Here is a 14890-nt window from a genome sequence, read left to right as displayed (position 1 = left end):
TAAAATAAAAATAAAATTTATTACAATTTAATGTTACATGTAGTGAGACATTTAGGAGAAATGAATCCAGAACAGCTGCAGTTATTAATAGTTATTTTTCTTGTGCCATCAACAGTGGGTAAAGAAACTTTCCAACCTTAGTGCAACAGTAGTGATGGTAAATCAGCACATCAAAGCTTTGGCAATTTTTATGGATCAAACTATATTTTGGCTCCTGATGGTCCTGAGTGCTGTAAGACATTTAATTAATTATTTTAGAATCTATTGAAAAAAGCACATAAATTAACAATAAAATTTAAAATATTGTTTTTAAAAATTACATTACATTTCATTATTATTAAGTTTTTTAATTTTTTCAACACTCTAAAACATAAACAAAGTGTCCTATACAGTTTATAATAAAATAAAATATATTATTAACTAGAATATTATGAAATAGGCGCAAGTTTAAAAGCAACTTTTTTTAAGAGGACGTTATACCGACATTTGTTGTCTCTGTCTTACAAGTGTGGAACATGGCAAATTTTACGCTAAGCAGATCTCATTTAGCTCCTTTAGTTTAAACATTAAAGTGAATTAACCTCTCATAAAATTTAAAGGTAAGATTATTATCTAGGCAATGTTGTAGGCTTTTTATTATACAGTGAAACCTCTAAATACCGGACACTCTCGGTCGCTGAAATTGTGTCCTTTATTCGGAGGGTTTAGATTGGAGAAATTTTATAGTTGGTTAGTTGGTTCCCAAGAAAACGTCCGCTATTGGGAGGTGTCCGTTAGGGGAGGTTTCACTGTATTTTAATTTTAATGTAAGTTATGAGTTTTTTAAAATTGTAAAATATTTATACATCTTAAAAAACTGATAGCTTGCTTTAAAATTAAAATATAATAAAAAGCCATTAATACATTGCCTGGATAATAATCTTACCTTTAAATTTTATAAGAGGAAAATTCACTCTTATTTTTAAACCAACAGAGCTAAATGTGATCTCCTGAGGGTAAAATTTGGTATATTACGCACATGTTAGACGGAGACAACAAGTCAGTGTAACTGCCTCTTAAAATAATAATAATATGTAATTTTAGGTTTAATATTATTATTTCTTTATTGATGGAAAAAACTTAATTTACAAAAAATGTCTATATAGGTACATAAAATGTGTAGTATATAAAAATTACAATAAAAACTATAGCTAGAACAAATTATATTAAAATTCGCTTTCCATAAATAAAACAAAATTAACATATCATACATAATAATTGTATAACCGTAATTAACCATAAACTAAAATTAACTTCAACAGTATTTCCTACTGCCATTAGTATATTTGCCAGCAATGATCATAAATAGGTCTTAGAAACATTGTTAATTTAAAAAACTGTCTTGATTTCTAGTATATTTAGTAATAATTGAAAATTGAACCGTTCCTAAAAATAAGGGCAATTTATTTCTTTGATGAATTGTTAATTTCAGAAATAGGCGTGAATCTTTGTAGACAAGTAAACAATCATTGAGGTTTCCAAGTAATATTATTATTTTCCAACTGTATTTTGGAATATCAATTTTTTTATTTTCAGATTATTCAAAGACTACATTTATATGCAGATTCATTTGCAGAAATTGTAAACTATAAACAATTGTATTCACTTTATAAAAGAATAGCAACAACCAATAAATATAATATTTAACATAAACTTCTATATCACATTGTTATACATTTTTAGTCTGTCTACCCAGTTTATAACACATTTTCATTTTTATTTTGAATATTTTTAACATACTAAATATTATAATAAATAACACTTAATTGTTAATATATAGGGGCACTGTGTGATGTAATTAAAATTTTAAAACATAATATAGAAACTGTTGTTTTCAGTCCCCACCTATGAAAATGTCACATATGGACATGACATATTAGACCGGAACTATCACTGTATGGAATACAGTTATTTTTATACAGTCTCACAACAATGTCGGTCTATGCTTTATCGTGTTTGCTCTTTATAATTGGTGAATGTTTAGCATATTATAACAGTCAATGGATGCCAAGTGTTTACTTGGGTACTTATCCTGAAAGGTTTCATACATTAAGAATGTCACGGGGATCATGTATAGTTTCTTTGAACACTTTTAGAAGCAAACATTATAATGTAGAAATACCTTTAACCAATGGATCGACACCAGCAGGGTTTTGTGCAATACTGTTAAATAGCATGGAGAATTCAAGTCTAGCCATATCAATAGAACAAGGATTGACGGATGTAAACAACAGTTTAATGAATCAAAGCATCAGGCTATATAGAGTCAATAAAGGAAATTTGAAACTTATCCAAGAGTAAGGTGTCATTTATAACATTAATAACTATGTTTGTGTTTAATTTAATCATAATGTTTCAGTGTCTGTGGATCAACTGATGTTCCTGGTTTAACATTGGCTGAATCAAATACTGCTATACTTCTAATAAAAGCAGACCAAAGTATAAATTTTTCATTAAGTGTGTATACTTATCAATCTTTAAATATTAACATGTAAATAGACAATTTATAATAAATATATCTTTTCAAGCAAAACTGTATTTTGTATTTTATAATTTTAATACTATATGAATATATTATTTTATAATATACCATGTCAAATACTAAAATGTATAATAAATAATTATTTATATTAGAATAGTATTTGTTTTTATTTATATAAAAAACATTTAGAATTTAAATCAATAGATTATTATCATGGATTTTATAATATTTTAAAATCAATGATATAATATAGTTTATTGCCAAATTGATACCTAGTTTTATTTAAAATATCAAGTGTCAAAAAAAAATCTACACTTATTACAATTTTGTAAATCCAAATAATAAATGGTATATTTTTAAACTGTCTAATGCCTATCACAAGATATATTCTATCAATCGATATGCATAAATTAATAGGTATAATTATTTAATAAAAGGGAATTCGATAAATCAAAATAGTGAAATCAATTGACATCAAAAAATGTGTTTCCCAAACTTACTATCCTTGCAAATTGCAATACATTACTATTAAAACTTGTGTAACACTTTTAATTTTATACATTTTGTACTCCTTAATAACAAATACTGTAAGATCTGAATAAAAACATTTGTTACATACTAAACAAACATTAAACTATTTAAAATACAGTTGTATTTTTTATTAAGATAATATTAACATACTACACGCACTTCAAGGTACTATCACAGATTATATTTATAATTTTATATAATCTATGGTATTATAAGCAAATAAGATTATTATTTATAATACATTAAAAAGAAGGATGACATCATAATATGGGAAAAAATACCATCCAGTGATAGAACCGCCGTGTCTTCTCTTATTTTAGTTTACTGGATGTCTACAATAATATATTTTTAGTGTGCATGGTGGATTTACAAATTATGTGTATGATGAAATTTGTAATTTTAACGGATTAGTAAAAATCTATCATTTAAGTATCATTTTTATAATTGGATTGGCTGGCATTAACTGGTTAACAGTTTCAATATTTAAATAAATGAGGAGTATGGAATTTGATACATACTATAATGTATTACTTATCATATTATGGAAAGTGATGAACTACAATGATTGTATAATACAAACTTGGGTCGGATTTGTACAACCACACATTTTAAACGTACATGTCCATATAAAAATTTGTAAATATATTGTAAATGCCTTAGATTTGTAAATTTATTTTTTAAATCACTTTAATTTTTTTCCACATAGGTATATCTTGAATAATATTTATATTTCAATATTTGTATTAAAAAAAAATTTTTACTAAGATTTACTATAGTAATAATTTATATTATTTTTACAGCACAACCTTTTAAGAACTACTGTTCAAAATATTAAATAAATTACACCGAGGAATGAAGAAGTATTGGTAAACTGTATGACCATAAAAATAAAAATTATAACTTTAAAAAGGTGGGTAAGTGGATGTCGCTCTGCTGTACAGTAGGTTACAAGTGGGTCACTGTAATGAATGGTGTTAAATTTGAATCCAATGATATAATATCATTGTATAAGAAAAACGATTCTGAGCAAAAACGGTTAGTCAGCCTATGATATTACCAAGTATGTTTGATGATATTATTGTGAATAAAGTAATTTATATATAACCTATTTACGTGGAGCCTTGTTTTCAATTTTCAATCCTTAGCTATAAAAGTTGAACATTTTAAACATTTTTAACTACAAAATAATTATTAAATTTTGTCAAAATGTGAACTATAAATGCTTATAAAAAAAAATTGTGCCTATGTATTTTTAATATTTTTCAACTGCTATTAGAACGATATATCAGGAGCCTTATATCAAATTTTCACGCTTTTCTACCAAACAAATAAAATTTTATTGATATTTATAGAAAAAAAAACTAAAAAAATTGAAAACTGACAATGTCTGTAAACAGCTCAAAAAGAATCAAATTATTTTAAAAATTGTATGGTGTATAGAAAATGCTAATATAAACATTCAGTGAAATTTTCAAGTATCTACGGTCATATGTTTTTTAATTACAATAAAATAAGATAATCGTTATATTGATTTCTCATAATATAGTGATTATCAAATGTTGTAAAACTATAAATTTTAAACGCTCATAAAAATTTAATTTGAGTTTCTTGTAGACATTTTTTTTTTTTATAAAGGTAGACAAACTTAGGAGAAATCTTGTATTACATTTTCAAATCTTAGATTTAAAAGGAAATTTTTTTATGAATTTCTGGTTCAAAATAATTTGCAAATTCTCATCCATAGAAAAAAATACTAATAAAATTGGAAACTGAAAATGTTCCTAGACAGTTCAAAACAAATAAAAATATATTGAAAATTTTATCGTATATAGAAATTTCAAATATAAACAACCAGTGAAAATTCCATGTATATATAAATGTATAAATTCCATGTTCATTTGTTTTAGAGTTACACCAAAACCAAAATCGATTTTCTCGAAAACAGATTTTGCTTAAAAATTCCTGTATTTCCTGAATTTTTCTTTCGTTTTTCACGGCGCTTTTGAAAACTACTGGGAAATTACTTTTGACCCCCCAAAGTACCAACTAGATTCATTTTCCTATCAGAAAAGATACTGTTGAAGAAAATCCAAGCACTTTTACTGTCCTAAAAGGTGATGACATACACAAAAAATAAAAAATAAAAAAAAAACACACATCATTGTAAAATCAATACATTCATCATTCCACTCAGAATCTTAAAAATACCTTACATTTAAAGTCTTATGAATAATACAATTTCATAATATCAAATTAGTCAAAATAAAAAAAAAACTTTCAGGGAAAGTGAAAACAGCAGTTGAAAAAAAAAATATATAATCAAACATAAATACATTTTACATGATTGTTTAATTAGGTATGTTAATTGACCCTCATATTTTCTATAGATAGTAGGTACTACCCATATAAATTATAACTTTTTACAAGAGTTTGTGTAATAAATAATATATTGTTTAACTTTCACTATTTAGTTTGACACTACGTGTTACAGCTTAACATTTAATATTACTTATTTTATTTTGTAATTGATACAAAAATGATATTCTTATATGAAAAAATATATTTTATTAAAATTGTTATTATATTCTTTAACTTTTATAGCAATAGCATGCAATTAAATTTCAAATGGCCAGAAAGTCATATACAGTTAACTCCTTGTCATTCAACATATACAATATCTTCAGGGAATTATGTGTTAGACTATGATGCAAAAATAACTGGGAATTACCATAGTAAGTATTATATCTATTATACAACTTATTAATATTAACAAGTACAATGTTCTAATAATCTATTTATTTTTTAGAAGATTGCACTTTTTTAGTAGAAGGTCCACCAGGAACACAAATGCAATTAAACGCAACTATTTCAATATTAAATAAAACAAATAAAGATGAATGTATGGACTGGATAAAGTTGTATGATTTCTGTAGTAATACAACATTAGTACCTTTAGGAGAGTAAGTGAAATAATTAGCATAATTGGAAAATGCAATACTAATTTAATGTTATTTATTTGCATTTTAACAGATATTGTGAATCAACAAATCTAACCAACTTATTAACATTTTCAAACATAATGTACATTGTTATTAATATTTCACCAGACGATTTATTCCAATTAAGTATAATTACTTGAGTTTGGGAAGTTTTTTATATTAAATAATATTTTTAAATTAATTATTATTTTTATTGTTACTAAATTTTTGTAATGCAGTTTCAAGAAATAAATGTTATTACTTATTATCAATAATATCATAAGAATTATGTAATATATTCAATGATTAAGTTTCATATTATTCTAATTATTTTAGGGTTAATTATGATGTAACAGTATTGTGTAAAAATTTCACCCCCATGTGGCAATACCGAAAAAAAAATCAAAAGGCCACATACATTATTCTTCTCATGACATGGGGCTTTCCTATGTAAATTTACATGAGATATACAATAAAGTAAAAATGATAAAATGCATTTTTAAAGTAAAATATTTTAGTTTTTATATTGATCCTTACTCCTTAGTATTAGTTAAAGTTATAGAACCTGGGTTCATAAGCAAGAATACCGTGAGTAAGAATTTTATTTAGTTATATTATAATAATTATAGCATATAAATTAATTGTTATAATTTACAAATATTTGTAAATATTATAAAGCTAAGCTTTATCTTTTACAAAATTTACATTTCTTTCTTAGTACCCATCAAGTTGCTGATGATTTACGATGTTTAAATTGTTAAATATTACCTATATTCATTTTGCCAAACAATTTTCAGACTTATGGTCATATTTGACAAAATCAAGTAGGTTTAAGAATTTTTAATGTGGCTTTACCTCATTTTTGTGTTTAATTTATGATATTTTGACTTAAAATAGCAATATAATAAACTACTGTTATAATATTATTATATTAGTAAATTCCGATATCATAGTTGTGATAACTTAAATATGCAACATGAAAATATTAAGGTAGCGTTGGAACTAAATTCTAATATTGTTGTAATCATGATAACCCATGGTATAAGTTTGATGTTATAGGACTTATGAATCAGTACTCACTTAAAAAGTTAATGATTTTTCCATAAGAGTAGCAGTCTTCATTAAACTTTCTCTTTCATTCTTAAAAAATAATAACATAGTTTCATCTACTGGTTCAGACCATCGTTTTACTTGTTTTTTTAATGCTGACCGAAACTCTTCTTTTACTCCTTTGCCAGCTCCTCTGGTTGATATTCGTGGACTATGAATACAAATTATTATTTTATAACGAGTAATACTTTTTGAATAGAAAATATACAACTATTTATCAGAAATAAACACTTACCTTAACGAAGAAGCCACACATGGAAATACATTTAAGACACATTTATCATTTTCTATAAACATAGCCATAAAGTGTTCAATGATATCTATGTTAGTAATATAAGCTGAAAATTGAGGATATGTAAACAAAGGCAATTTTCCTATGTGATTATACATATCTTCAGCAATTGTTTTGCCTTCTGGCCAAACCATTTGTGACAATACTAAAAGATGACCAATAAGAATATCACTAGTTGATGGATAGTTGGAAAGTTGATTCTAAATTTAAAAAATAATTTAACTTTGTATTTTTCATAGGTAGTATAAATTAAATTAAACTTAAATAATCAATAAATAATGCCGAAAATATTAAAATAAAACCATTAAAATCTAAGTAATACTTACGTAGAGTATTTGAACCATTATCTTAACACAATACTGTAAAACGGGCAATTTTGCTATTTGAATATAATACATTTCTCTATCTTCGGGTGGATTAGCTATTTCTGTAGACACGCTTCCATACAAGCTAAGACTTTCTATTTGATCTACTACCTCGAAAATGTGCTCTGTACATTTCTGTAACAATGATAGAATAAGTATGTTTCTAATATTTTGAATAATTTATGAACAAATACTAATTATATACCTTGAATTCTTGTACACAATAGTATAAGGTCACTAATGATAATGATTTTCTAATACTTTCATGAACTGGTACAGCTTTGAAAAGATTCTTGTATTTCCCTTGATAAAATTCAATATCATTAAGGAATTGCCCTATGAATGTATCTACTTTAATTTGAGCACTTAATTTCCAATAATCTGCAAATATTTTAAGTATTATAAAATATAGTGAAAAACAAAGTACAAATATTATCTCATTCTACCAGTGCACATTGGTTCTTTATTGGTAAGTAATTCCCAATAGTTGAAAGCCATTTTGAAATGATCAAGAACTTCAGACGAGTCATCGGTAATACCAATCAATGATTCATTTAATTTAGTCGCTATGGAAAGTACAGCTTGTTTCAAAGGGGGTTTATTAATTTGTACTTTTGGACCTTTAATTGCTTTAACTAACAAATATTCTGAACCATTTTCTATAAAAAAAAATAAATGAATTACAATATTATACTATTTATATATTAAATGTCATACTTATTATTTGGTTAATCGTAAGTTAATTAATATTAAAAGCAAAATTATATCCTACAAAAATATTAGAAAAACTACTCACCAATTTTTAATGATTTATTATAGTCAAAAACATGTCGCACAAATAATATCATCCCACAAAACACTAATTGTTTGCTAAGTTCACTGTTATTGGAAGCAATCACAAACTTTTTTGCAAAACTTGATACCTTTTTCCAAGCTTTTCGTTTGTCACTAAATTGTAAAACATAAAGAATTAAAAACAAAAAATATAAAAGATTAAATAAGTAAATTATAAATTTTGGAAAAATTACCTTTGACTTAAAACAGATCTTAATTCCCAAGAAAGTTTTTTACCGATACGTTCACATGAAGCAAATAAATCTTCCCAAGGTGTTTTTATATAATTTTCTGTATCAGGCAAGTTCTACAAGAAATGTTTTTAGAAAAAGTAATGTTAATAATATTTGATAGTAAACTATGTTACCTGAATAATAGAATGTCCTCCCATAGCATATGTAATATAAAATTCAGTAGTTTTTGTTAACATTTTATAGAGATTTTTCTGATTTAATGTACTTGTTGATACTAATAAAGGACCAAGATCACATACTGCAAAAATAATTATCATTATCACAACTACATTTTTTATAATAATATATATTCATTTTGCATAATAACATAGTTTATATTATCGATACTAAAAATTTAAATTAATAGCTAAATATAAATTAAACATAATCCTATTTTTATTACCTAAAATCTTTCTGTAACAGTTTATAACATTTGGGCATTGGTTGTGTTTTTCGGCTGTAATCATTGTATCCATGAGCTTTAACTTAAACAGATAATTTTAATTTAATAGTAATAATATTTATTCAAATTAATAAATAATTGAATAATATAATAATATTAAACAATTTGTACAATTTTTATTAATGGACCAAGTATTATGTTTTTAATTATTTAACATTTAAACCATATCTTAGAACAGTACAAATTGTTCATTAACTTAATAGAAAAATGAAATCAACAAGATAGTTTATAAAGGTTAGTTTTTTCTTGAAAGTGTTATATGATTCATATTATTTCCTTTCACAACTTTAATTTCTATACTAACAACTAATAAAAAAGTTAATTAGTTGCTTACAATTATTTATTTTGATTAATCTCAATATTAATTAAAAATTTTATAGGCTTATTATTGGGTAAAATATAAAATATGTTAATAGAATTTCAGCGCGCTTTTTGTTTTCTCTACCTAACCAACATGCAATATACCAAATATGCGGTTTGCAGAACCAACCTGTATTTTTGACTTAACACTTAAATTTAAAAAAAAACTTTTCTTCAAGTTAAATTTAAAAATGTTATCTGTGTTTATACATTGGTTATTTATGATGTTTCAATTTTAAAGGGATGTGAGAATTTTTTAATTGAACTATTTTACATACACACTACTTGCATAAAAATTTAAATACCTTAAAAACAAATCAACACATAAATACAGATAATGTTTACACTCTAATACAAAAACTAACAACGCACGGTTGGTTCAGTGAATTAGATATGTCATGTCTGAGTCAGAGAGAGAAAACAAATAGTTTGCAAACATCCTCTTAAGTGTAGTATAATACTATAACTAAATTTATTCTTTCTCATCTAAAGTTCCTATTTTATTTTTTAATGTTTCATTTATTTTTCCAATAAATATAGATAATAGGATGTGATACATTCACTCTAATTTTTAAACTAACAGAGCTACACATGTTCTGCTGAGTGCAAAATATACTATATTACACACTTCTAAGACGGAGACAACACATGTGGGTATCACATCCTCTTATTATCAGTTTCATTAAAAATATGGTTAAATAATACTAATAATAATTAAGCTTTGTGCTGTTCATTAAATATACTACTACTCTTACTGCTAATTCAGTTGATGATTGAGGGAAACGATTTAGAAGTAAAAGTACTAGACGACAATGTTCCATTGTGTCTTCACTTCTTTCAGCACATACTGACAATAGTTTCTGTTGAATAGCTATAACAAAAAATGTTTAAATAGCAATTTGATAAACATATATTATGTTTTATAATTATAATAAAAACCAAGGGAATTCACTCTGCATTAGGTTAGAAGTCTAGTATACCTTGTCATAGAGTAGGTCACTTAAATGGATGTGTTAAATTTAAAATACAGAATTAAAACTATTGTGGAAACTCAGGAGGATTAATAGGTCAATGTATTCCGCTTTTGACTGTTATTGCACCATACCAGCCGTGGCACTTAGATTAATATAGAATGGTTAGAAATTAGAATAATTAGACTACAAGAGTACAAGACAAGGGATGATGATAATTTGCTTGCAAAACCGAGTATCATTCCCTCGAAGAACAAGGTATGCAAAATAGTAATTTTCTAACCTAACCTTAGACGCTAAAAAAATTGTGTGCCTGTGTATTTCAATATTTTTGACTTGCTATAAGAAAAATTAATGAGGGATCTTGAATTACATTTTCAAGCTTTTTGACCTAGTATAAAATATAAAATAAATGCTTCGATATTCAACAAAGAGAGCATGGTTTCAAGAACCAAATTGGATTTATACTCAGTTAAACTTAAAAAATGTACCCTGTTGCGGTCAAGCAAAGTTTGTCACACCCTTGTTTACCCTCTGTATACTTGCATGTGGTGAAGCCATGCCTATGCACATAAGTCAGCCACCAAGTAAGTTTCTTAAGTTGAACAGAGTATAGATCCAATTTGCTATCAGAAATCATCCTAGAGGTTAAAGAACAACGCATATTTTCTAGGTACTATAAAAAGCATCTCGAAAGACAATACATTGAGAGGAATTTAAAATATATAATAAATATTTTAAAACTAATTAATTATCGCTTGTAAAATTGATATGATATACATTCAACATAAAACTTTAATACTCGGGAAGATTAGACTGAGCAAAGTAATGTAAATTAGAATTTCATAATGAAAATTGTATTATTTAACTTACATAAAGGAAGTGCAGAAAACATTTCTCTGAAAAATGTTTGTTCTTCTGATAAGCAAGATATGTCCATACATAATATTGGTGTAAAGTTTTCAATCTCTTTCCAGAGAATTGCTTCGTTTGGAAAATCTTCAAGCCTAAACCATAATTGATGATAACAAAACGAATAATTAAAAAAAAAAAAATTCATCTCACAAACAACTGAAACATCTAGCTGCTCTTTGAACACAACGTAAATTTTTTTCTATTTCATAACATTCAAACTGAAAAACAAAAAATATATAAAATTCTTAACAATATTTGGAAGAAGTAAAGGTAACATACGTGTATTCCAAAATTATTCGGAAACATTGATTTAGCTGTAAGTAACCATGATCTACATCTATAGCAATCGGTCTCAAGAAAACTTTTAGCTTTCGTCATCATGTACTCTTCGTCAGTGACTGACACTTCCATAGGCTCCATTTTAAATTAACTATAGGAACTTCTTTAGATTATATTTCCAATCATGAATGGTAAATGATAATGTTTGTTTGAACAAAACATACAATATTACAATATAACATATTATGTTAAATAGGTAAATGCCAAATGGATCAGGCGCTTTTTAACATTATGTCGCAAAGTTTTTGAAAAATGTAGTTTGCAATGAAATGATTCGTGAATGTAAACTGTAAAGATAACTGCTATTCTTCAATAGTGTTAGCTTCTATACCACTGATAAGATTGATTGTTGTTACCAATTAACTAAAGTTTCTAGGTCTATGGTTATAATCATAGATAATATAAGATGGTTATAATCATAGAGTAATATAGAGAGGGCCTTACATATCTCAGCTGCACAAGAAAGTGAAGCGCAAAAGGTATATGATTGCCAGTTTAAGTGGATAGTACACAAAAATTATTGTACAATATATGGTAAAACGATTCACCTGTAATGCCGTTATCATTGATACATTTGTTATCTCGTGTGTTGTTTAGTATCTTTTTTCTATGGTTAAGATTTAGACGCTTTTACTGTTTTTATTTATTTTTGCTGGTAATTAAAAATGCCTAGTTGTCTAGTTTGTGGAAGAACGAACAATGCCAAAGCTAAATCGGCTAATATAACTTTTCATAGGTATGTTATCTTGTGAAATGAAATCTTTATTTTCAATTTTTTTTTTTTGAAGTGATTATCATAGACTTTTACTTTGACTATTTATTTCAGATTTCCGCTTAAAGACACTTACAAGAGTAAATGGTACAATTTTTTGGGAGAAAATGGCATACTACCTGATAAAGTATCAAAGACAAGTTTAGTTTGTTCAGCACATTTTGACGATTCATTTTTTGTAATGGGAAAGGGTAGAAGACTGTTACTTAAACATGCTATTCCTACTAAAATTATCAACAGAATAAAATGTGTAAGTGTGCATTTTGAGTAGTTTAAAACAAAACAAAGTAACTCCATAACGGATAGGTATCTAATCTACATTTATTATTTTAGGCTAAACAACAATACTCAGAAACTGTTACTAAAAGAATAACAATTGAAAGAAAATATTTCCACCTCGCTGAACATTCCCAGAGCTTTAAATAAACGCTACATTATTATTGTTTTGTAAACAATTATTTTTATTTATTTCACCGTTATAATTTTTAACTAATAGTAGTGTGGTAAATGTAAATGTAAATATATTTTATAATTTTGAACTTTGTATGCATTCATTTTTTTCTTACTATCCTTAACACATTGCATAGCTGTCGATTTACAGAATCATGCGGCCAATCAGGGAGACTCACAAGAGTCTGAAAGCAGCTGTATGTGTTAATTTTGAATGTTGATTTTTTTTATACATTTGTAATAATCTTATTGCTTTTTAATTTTTATACATAAATAATAAAACTAACTAAGTCGTGTAAGACATTTAAATTAAGTAGGCAAGTTGCAATTTATTATTGGAATACATGGATTAAGCTCATGTTAAATCAAAAATATGTAAAAAAAAATGCAATGAAGTTACGAAATGTGGTTTCATTTTATCGTACACTTTGTGACAACATAATTTTTTTTCACTAGATAGGTAACACTGGCAAACATACACCTTTTCCGCTTCACTTTTTTTTTCGAACGGCATCTCTATATTACTCTATGGTTATAATACATACCATATCACAGAATACAGATAACAGGCTACTATCTTTATCGTGATACTACTAAACTAGTCAAAAATCAAAACCATAATAATATACCTACCTAATATAATATTGTTATGTTTCACATTTCTTTTATTTCTATTTTCTATTAAAAAACTAAAGTTGATTGTTGAATGTTGATGTATTGATAATCATTCGCCAACCACTAGGTATTATGTGCAATTAATAATTTCTGAAATATTAATTTAATAATTGTAATAAATTATATATACATTTATTGTGACAAACTTAAAATGACCTTTACTGTGTTGATGGCCAGAAATGTTCAAAAATGTTTCAAATTTATAACGGGTCCACAGACTACCAGAAAAATGTCATCAAAATTGGCCGAGGAAGACTTAAAAGTAACTGATGATTGTGTAAAACGTCTTGAAGCTATTTGTGACAAAGATGAATTCCTCCGTCTTTGTGTTGAAAGCGGTGGCTGTTCTGGATATCAATACAAGTTTGAATTAGATAGAACTATTGCAAACGATGATTGTGTATTAGAAAATCAAGGTATTAAGGTAGTGGTGGATACAACTTCATTAAACTATATCAGAGGATCGACAATTGACTATGAACAACAGTTAATCAGAGCTGCTTTTAGATTAATAAGAAATCCAAAAGCAGAGGATGGATGTTCTTGTGGCGCGTCATTTTCAATAAAAATAGACTGATTATATTTTGGTTACTTATGTATTTAGTGTAAATAATATTATAATTATTGTTGAATTTTGTTGTGGTTTTAATATTAAAAAATAGTATTTTTCAAATGTATACATCACCATTTTTTTTCCTTCGTGCTTAAACTATTAATACTAAAATTAATAATTATGAACTTTACTGTATTTATGATGTGAATATATTATCATATAACACACCTTTTAATAGTACATTTTTTTTTCAATAATTTAATTTAGTGAACAATCAATCTCAGCTACTTTGAATTTAACAGTTCCATTTTTGTTAAATCAACCAAATAAATGTAGTGTAAGTGGTTACCGCTTTGCTGTATAGTAGTTACATTGTATACAGCCGTATAGTAGTTGTCAAGCATGACATTGTAATGGATGTGTTTTATTATATTAATTGAATTCAATGATGAATCATTGCATACAAAATATGATTCTGACCAGAGATATTGACTCATCCTAAATTCCTAGAATAAGTACTTATTTAAA

General features: G+C 26.0%; 5 protein-coding genes across 6 annotated transcripts; 4 read left to right on the top strand and 1 right to left on the bottom strand.

Annotated features, from left to right (window-relative positions):
- Window positions 1-12217, bottom strand: LOC132938295 (integrator complex subunit 10). Its single transcript, XM_061005057.1, has 14 exons — window positions 11853-12217; window positions 11724-11791; window positions 11532-11665; window positions 10443-10558; window positions 9268-9349; window positions 8999-9123; window positions 8826-8938; window positions 8594-8745; window positions 8244-8456; window positions 8003-8178; window positions 7759-7932; window positions 7376-7632; window positions 7111-7291; window positions 1-230 (listed from the first exon to the last, which is right to left on the bottom strand). Exons 1-13 carry the CDS (start codon window positions 11991-11993, stop codon window positions 7111-7113), a joined length of 1932 nt encoding a protein of 643 aa, XP_060861040.1. The 5' UTR covers window positions 11994-12217; the 3' UTR covers window positions 1-230.
- On the top strand, window positions 224-2689 carry LOC132938296 (uncharacterized). The gene is made up of 2 exons (XM_061005058.1): window positions 224-2336; window positions 2399-2689. Exons 1-2 carry the CDS (start codon window positions 1972-1974, stop codon window positions 2532-2534), a joined length of 501 nt encoding a protein of 166 aa, XP_060861041.1. The 5' UTR covers window positions 224-1971; the 3' UTR covers window positions 2535-2689.
- On the top strand, window positions 5551-6333 carry LOC132938297 (uncharacterized). Its single transcript, XM_061005060.1, has 3 exons — window positions 5551-5784; window positions 5859-6012; window positions 6083-6333. Exons 1-3 carry the CDS (start codon window positions 5589-5591, stop codon window positions 6189-6191), a joined length of 459 nt encoding a protein of 152 aa, XP_060861043.1. The 5' UTR covers window positions 5551-5588; the 3' UTR covers window positions 6192-6333.
- A 264-nt stretch (window positions 12218-12481) lies between the features above and the next one.
- On the top strand, window positions 12482-13224 carry LOC132938609 (uncharacterized). The gene is made up of 3 exons (XM_061005537.1): window positions 12482-12648; window positions 12739-12934; window positions 13018-13224. Exons 1-3 carry the CDS (start codon window positions 12578-12580, stop codon window positions 13108-13110), a joined length of 360 nt encoding a protein of 119 aa, XP_060861520.1. The 5' UTR covers window positions 12482-12577; the 3' UTR covers window positions 13111-13224.
- Window positions 13225-13702: 478 nt separating this feature from the next.
- Window positions 13703-14602, top strand: LOC132938608 (iron-sulfur cluster assembly 2 homolog, mitochondrial). Of its 2 annotated transcripts, XM_061005536.1 has the most exons (2): window positions 13703-13876; window positions 13987-14602. In XM_061005536.1, the coding sequence occupies exon 2, from the start codon at window positions 14039-14041 to the stop codon at window positions 14384-14386; it is 348 nt and encodes a 115-aa protein (XP_060861519.1). In that variant the 5' UTR covers window positions 13703-13876; window positions 13987-14038; the 3' UTR covers window positions 14387-14602. The 2 variants fall into 2 exon arrangements, with proteins under 2 accessions (XP_060861519.1, XP_060861518.1); XM_061005535.1 differs by having other exon boundaries at window positions 13709-14602.
- The last annotated feature ends 288 nt before the right edge of the window (window positions 14603-14890 follow it).

The sequence above is a fragment of the Metopolophium dirhodum genome, chromosome 2, assembly GCF_019925205.1.
Source record: "Metopolophium dirhodum isolate CAU chromosome 2, ASM1992520v1, whole genome shotgun sequence".
Classification (NCBI taxonomy): domain Eukaryota; kingdom Metazoa; phylum Arthropoda; class Insecta; order Hemiptera; family Aphididae; genus Metopolophium; species Metopolophium dirhodum.
Note: the sequence above shows the minus strand (reverse complement) of the source record. Positions and strands in the feature narration are given on the sequence as shown.